General features: G+C 35.7%; 1 protein-coding gene across 5 annotated transcripts in view; it reads left to right on the plus strand.

Moving 5' to 3' along the window:
- The window catches only part of Actn (alpha actinin), a 22,182-nt gene extending 15,517 nt beyond the window's left edge, over positions 1-6,665 (plus strand). For all 5 annotated transcript variants that reach the window (XM_077411306.1, XM_077411305.1, XM_077411309.1 and 2 more), the window contains 9 exons: positions 226-571; positions 656-932; positions 1,005-1,176; positions 1,259-1,495; positions 1,572-1,656; positions 1,823-1,926; positions 2,007-2,246; positions 3,401-3,697; positions 3,785-6,665. In XM_077411306.1, the coding sequence (XP_077267432.1) occupies positions 226-571; positions 656-932; positions 1,005-1,176; positions 1,259-1,495; positions 1,572-1,656; positions 1,823-1,926; positions 2,007-2,246; positions 3,401-3,697; positions 3,785-3,943 (1,917 nt within the window). In that variant the 3' untranslated portion in view covers positions 3,944-6,665. The remainder of the gene's footprint in view (positions 1-225; positions 572-655; positions 933-1,004; positions 1,177-1,258; positions 1,496-1,571; positions 1,657-1,822; positions 1,927-2,006; positions 2,247-3,400; positions 3,698-3,784) is intronic.
- The last annotated feature ends 225 nt before the right edge of the window (positions 6,666-6,890 follow it).

The following is a 6,890-nucleotide window of genomic DNA, read 5'->3' on the forward strand; positions in this document are numbered from 1 at the left end:
CAAACGCGTTGACTATTTGTATGCGCATTGAAATATATTATTAACTCGCGGAGCAAAAAATTCAGACATTTAATATATCTCAAGTTTCTTATTTACATTTTTAGATGGCTATTTTCACGATTGCATGTGTCTTGCTCAATGGAAGTAAACTACATATGTTTCAAATATACAAACACAATCCAAGAATTCTTTGTAAGGGGAGAAATGCGCACTTTCTTATTGTAGGCAGAGACAGCGGCCAACAGAATCTGCAAGGTACTGAAGGTGAACCAAGAGAACGAGCGTCTCATGGAGGAATACGAGCGCTTGGCTTCCGATTTGCTCGAATGGATACGACGAACTCTACCATGGCTCGCGAATCGGCAGACCGACAATTCCCTCGCTGGTTGTCAAAAGAAATTGGAGGAGTACAGGACGTATCGGCGCAAGCATAAGCCACCGCGTGTCGAACAGAAAGCCAAGCTGGAGACGAATTTCAATACTCTTCAGACGAAGCTGAGGCTGAGCAATAGGCCGGCGTACATGCCCACGGAAGGAAAAATGGTGTCCGACATAAATAAAGCGTGGAGAAGTGAGTTTTTTTTTCCAAAGTCCCTTTATATATCTTCCTATATATTTTCGAGTAAAATAACAATATGTCAAAAATTATTTTTAGATTTGGAATTAGCCGAGAAGACGTTTGAGGACTGGTTATTGTCTGAGATGATGCGTCTGGAGCGACTGGAACATCTGGCGCAAAAATTCAAGCACAAGGCAGATGCTCACGAAGATTGGACCGCCGGCAAAGAAGAGATGCTCACGTCTCAACACTTCCGACAGTGTAAACTAAACGATCTCAAGGCCTTAAAGAAAAAGCACGAGGCCTTTGAGTCAGATCTCGCGGCTCATCAAGATCGCGTAGAGCAGATCGCGGCTATCGCTCAAGAACTCAAGTAATGTCGTAACTTGAAATCTGTCTCGGACGATTGTCTTGATTATTGTACGTTTGTGTTCTATTGTTGCAGCACTCTTGAGTATCATGACAGCGCATCTGTGAACGCCAGATGTCAACGCATTTGCGATCAATGGGATCGCTTGGGTACACTCACCCAACGTAGACGTCAAGCTCTCGACGAAGCCGAGAAAATCCTGGAGAAGATAGACGTCTTACATCTGGAGTTTGCCAAGCGCGCTGCTGTGAGCACTTGACTATATTTGCAAAAATTGTCGGCTCCTTTTTTTTACCCGAGTGTAACGTTTGACGTCGCGTGATTTTCAGCCATTCAACAATTGGTTGGATGGAACCAGAGAAGATCTAGTCGACATGTTTATCGTCCACACGATGGAGGAGATCCAAGGTCTGATGGACGCGCACGCTGCGTTCAAGGCTACTCTGGGCGAAGCAGATAAGGAGTACAATTCAATTGTGGGATTGGTGCGCGAAGTCGAATCCATAGTTAAACAATATCAGATTCCTGGCGGCCTAGAGAATCCTTACACCGCTCTCACTGCAATGGTATGTCGAAGGATAAATTGTTGAATATATTTATGATACAGAGATTCATCTTAAATTATTAATATTATCTTCTTAGGACCTTACTAAGAAATGGAGTGATGTTAGACAATTAGTCCCTCAACGTGACGGTACCCTGGCTGCTGAACTTCGCAAACAACAAAGTATCCTTACTTTATGATATCGATTATTTAACTTTCTTTTGATATTTACTGACTCATAATGTTAAGTAAATTTCATATTGAATAGAAATTTTTATTACGACTTAAGGAAAAGTTTTTCAATGGTTAAATGTGCATTTGAAAGATATTTCCTGAATTGTGAAAATAGATAATGAACTGCTTAGACGACAGTTCGCCGAGAAAGCCAATGTTGTTGGACCATGGATAGAACGTCAGTTGGACGCCGTCACTGCGATTGGTCTCGGCCTTCAGGTGAATTAATCTTACATAGAGAGTTATCTATTGATGTTTATATATTTCACGGAATTTTGAATGTTGCATTTATATTTCAGGGAACTCTCGAGGATCAGTTACATCGTCTGAAGGAATACGAACAGGCAGTATATCAATACAAGGCTCATCTTGAGGAATTGGAGAAGATCCACCAAGCGGTTCAGGAAGGCATGATCTTTGAGAACCGCTACACTCAGTATACCATGGAGACGCTGCGTGTCGGTTGGGAACAGCTTCTGACCTCGATCAATCGCAACGTTAACGAAGTCGAAAATCAAATTCTCACCAGAGATTCCAAGGTATTTCTAAATTACTCAAATAGTCATGTCTACGTCATTCCAGAGGAATGTTAAGGCAAGGTAGGCAGTGAGAGGGAATTAACGTTTTTTTTTTTTTATACATAGAAGGTTATTACCAGCCTCATTACCTTAAGTGCCGATATATTTGAAAAGAACATTTATATAAATTTTTAAAGCATCAGGAACATAAAGGATATAATTGCTTGTTTATGCAGAAACGTAAAATATAAACTTATATCTTTAACAAAATTTTATCGTTGAAGAAATAGTTTGGTAACATGAAACAAATGAAAACTATTGGTAATTGTATTGGATCGTCGATCATAAGGTGAAAGCATTTGTATTAGCAAAAAGCAATTGCGGAAAATGTTGAAACAAATGGAAAATGGAAAAAAGCGAAAGAAAGAAGAGGAAGAACCAAAAGAAGAGCAAGAGTCAGAAGAAAAGGAGGCTGATTCCTTATTAAAGGAGCTCAAAGATTCTATAATAGACGATGAGGTTATGTGAACAAAATATGCGATGCAATATTTATATCTCGATTATTTAGAAGAAGAAGAACGATGTAGTTTAGCATTCAGTTTTTAATATAAGATATCATGTTTACTGATAAATAAGATTTCGCTAAGCAAAAAACGCAGGCATGAAGAGCAGAAACGTCAATATGAAAACTTCAATATGAAAACTTCCTACGTTTACATTGCAAAGTTTCTTTTAGAACTTTCTCCAGATATTTTAGATAACAAAAATATTAATTTTATTCATATTTCTTATTAATACAAAAACTTATTTCTTAAAGTGTTAAAAACTGTTTTAAAAGTGGCGAAACTGCTTCAATCTTTGAAGATATTTTCTACATGATATTCTTCATACATTAAACGTAAATTTATCCAGTTCATGATTTAGCCAGTCATTTTTAATAATCTTTTTTATTGAAAATTGATATGTAGCATCAAGCCTTCCATTTAAAGACTTAAAAAAGTCTTTATAAAATTCAAAACTGTTATATATATTTTTTTTAATTAATCGAGAATACGCTAATATTTAAATAATAAATAAATAAATGAGCTTGTGTTTCAAGTTCTATGTAATTATTAACATTCTTGATTTTGCTTATGATCCTTTTAAAAACAAGCGTAAATGCATTTCTGTTTCAGGGCATTACTCAGGAGCAGCTGAATGAATTCCGCAGCAGTTTCAACCACTTTGACAAGAATAGAACAGGCAGATTGGCACCGGACGAGTTTAAATCCTGTCTCGTGTCTCTGGGATACTCCATCGGAAAGGACAGGCAAGGCGACATCGACTTCCAACGAATCCTGGCTATCGTCGATCCCAACAATTCGGGCTATGTGCACTTTGATGCCTTCCTTGATTTTATGACACGCGAGTCCACCGATACTGACACGGCAGAACAAGTCATCGACAGTTTCCGCATTCTTGCTGGCGACAAGGTAAAAATATTTGATATTTCGTGATTAATCCGCAACGACGAAAGTCTCGTTGTCGTTCGATCTAAATCGTAAATTCTTGTCTTTTAGCCTTACATCTTGCCAGACGAATTGAGGAGAGAATTACCACCGGATCAGGCAGAATACTGCATCCAGCGAATGCCTCCGTTCAAAGGACCGAGCGCTGTGCCTGGAGCATTGGACTACCGCTCCTTCTCGACGGCTCTATATGGCGAATCTGATCTGTAGATGAACGTAATGTAAAAATCGATATTATTCGATACGGAATGATATCGAAAAAAATATGAAAAAACAAACAGGTCAGATATTCGACAATGACAGGTGAACAATGCCTAAAAATTTCTCCTACTATTTTAGTACGCTAACGCATCAACGTATTTTCATGTGGCGATACGTTTTACGAAATCGGAACTCAGTGTGAGAGAGTACAATACGTACAATAATATCGGTCATTACGTTAAATACTAATAATTGTACGTGCGCATATATACTCGAGGTTGTTGGAACTGTCCGGGGCTAGTAAGAAAGCAGGCGATGTCATTTTAACGCAAAGGGATCTAAGTGTGTCAAAATAGATATTAACTAAGAATATCTCTTCCACACGAATGGAAATTACATATCAAATATACGTACGAGAGAAGATTACGTAGCTTTTATATAAGTCTGTTAACACGACAATAATGAGTATCAAATATGAATATTTGGATACCTTTCGTTAAAAAGATAGGAAACCTAAGTTGACCTAAGTGTAAACACGAAATTCGAAATTAATGTACTCTTCTAAGAACGTTTTGCTACATGCTTATTCTTCTATTTTTTTTCATGTAGCCTATGCTGGAACGAGACAATTTAAATTTTATTTTTGTCTTTTTGAAAATATAAGTGCCAATGATAGATAAGATCTTCTACAATTCCTCTTTTCGAATGGAAATGTATTGCATCTAAAGCCATATTTAAATCTGGCAATAATGGTAAAAAGAAGCTCACGTAATTAAATATACGTAGTTAGTGAGTGCATTGATACTAGAGGCTCTCCGAATTATTACTAGAATAGTACTACTAGTACTATTTATATACTATATTTTCTCTACATATATATATCGGGATATTTGTTCTAAAGTTCCATATCCTAGTTTTGTATATGATTATACGGCGAAAGAGATATATATATCGCAGAGATTTCGTGTAATTCGTGTAATTTTCTTTGCAAAATCTTTAGGAAAATTACAAAAAAAAACAGGATATTGTGGAATGAATAAAAAATTACACAATTTTACTAAGAGATTTTAGTGATTTTGCAAAATCATGGGCTCTGTTAGTGAAATTGTGAATTGAAAATTTTATTAATTTAATATAAAATTTTATATTTATATTTTATTTATAATTTATATTTATTCTACAATATCACGGTTTTTTTTGTGGATTCTCTAAAGATTTTACGAAAAAACGAATTACACGAAATTCCTGCGACATATACATATATTTTTAGACTTACGATTTTTGCCATTGTAGTGTGACACGAATTTAATAATGGATTTGGATTGGACAGAATTTATTGTATTTTTATTAGTATCTTTATTAGGGTGCACACTCTCTGTAAAGCCATAGATCAATGTTCGCACAAACATCATAATAAAAGAGAAACCGCCAAGGTACTAAAAACTCAGGAGGGTAATAATAATGAATTTTTGCGAGTCTTAACGATATATAAATCGACTTTCTCGCTAAGTATCCAGAAAACGTATGCTCGAAATCGAATAATATCTATATTTTTTTTATGAGCGCGGCACTACGAATCCTTAAACGATAAGCCGTCGCCTTATATACTTTGTAAATCGTATATTAAAGATACGCGAAACGCATATGCTGAACGAAGCAAATTATTTATTTATTTGACTTAAATAATTATTTATTATATCGCTCCATATATAGATAAATATATATATCTATTTTACGGTAGTGAACGGAATACTTTTCTTAAAGTATTTATTTTTATAAATATCCGCGAAGAGCGATAAGGCGCTAATTGTAATATAGAGTCCACCATGTAAATCTCTAAATAGCAGCTACCATTTCTCGTATCACATTTTTTAATACGAGCCTTATCTATCAAAAGTGACGTCAAAGTCATCATTATTGTTCGAATTCTTGTGAAAAGTCAATCTCTCGATAAAAATGCTCGTGTGTGTGAAATGCAATTACTTCTATCGGCGAAAGTATACTGTAAGTTTCTTTCTTTCTTTTTTTTCGTTTCGCTTTTTGCGGTTTTAACGCGCTTTTCCATATCCGTCTTAACGCGTTTTTTTTTCTTTTTTGAGAGTTTACTTAATTTCTCATTTCTTTTTATTTCTTCTTTTTCTCTCAGAGTATACTATATTGGGCACACGGAGAGACGAGTAATAATATGAGAAAACGCGAAAAGCAGAAAATTAACTGCTGGAACAGTATACGCGCAAATAAACGATACACACACGCACTTTTTCACATGTATACGTACACACACACGTGAGGAAAACATACGTAATGCCAAAAAAGCGCATACTTTTGAAAAATATATATATATACACATATCCGACGCATCGCGATATCCGTAAACGAATATTCGAAAGTGACGTCTCCGAATGTTCGAAAAGTTGACGTCTCCGAATACCTCGTTACTGAACAATTATCAAATATTGTTATGCAAACGAATACATTCTCATTTATATATATATATAGCATACACGTACAATTGTAATTAATTATTATTTCATGAAACAATATTTATGAAATTGCGACAGTTCGACGGAAACCTCGCTGAAACACGATCGTCTCGCGGTGCATTACATTTATCAGCTACTACTGTATACTTGTTTTGCAAAATTTCATCTTCCTAAACTAGATTAATAACAAATAACATTGTGAAACGCAAGAATATCGGGGAAAATAAAGAAAAATCTTTGAAAAATAAGTATATACTGTTGCGTCCGAGTATGAAGTTTCGTTTGTTTGTGCCTCTCTCCGTACAAGATCAGCTGGACTAGGGAGAAATCGATAGTCTATAGAAGAAGAGAAATTGATTCTTGTCAATAAATCATCCTTTAATAAATAATGGAGAGTCTCGCCGCGGGGCTGTCATCGTACTCGGTCGTGTGACACTCGATTTTCAATTACCTTGTAGAACAAATTAAGTTGA

Source organism: Temnothorax americanus, unplaced genomic scaffold, assembly GCF_048541705.1.
Source record: "Temnothorax americanus isolate GAGA-0224 unplaced genomic scaffold, ASM4854170v1 Scaffold3, whole genome shotgun sequence".
Classification (NCBI taxonomy): Eukaryota; Metazoa; Arthropoda; class Insecta; order Hymenoptera; family Formicidae; genus Temnothorax; species Temnothorax americanus.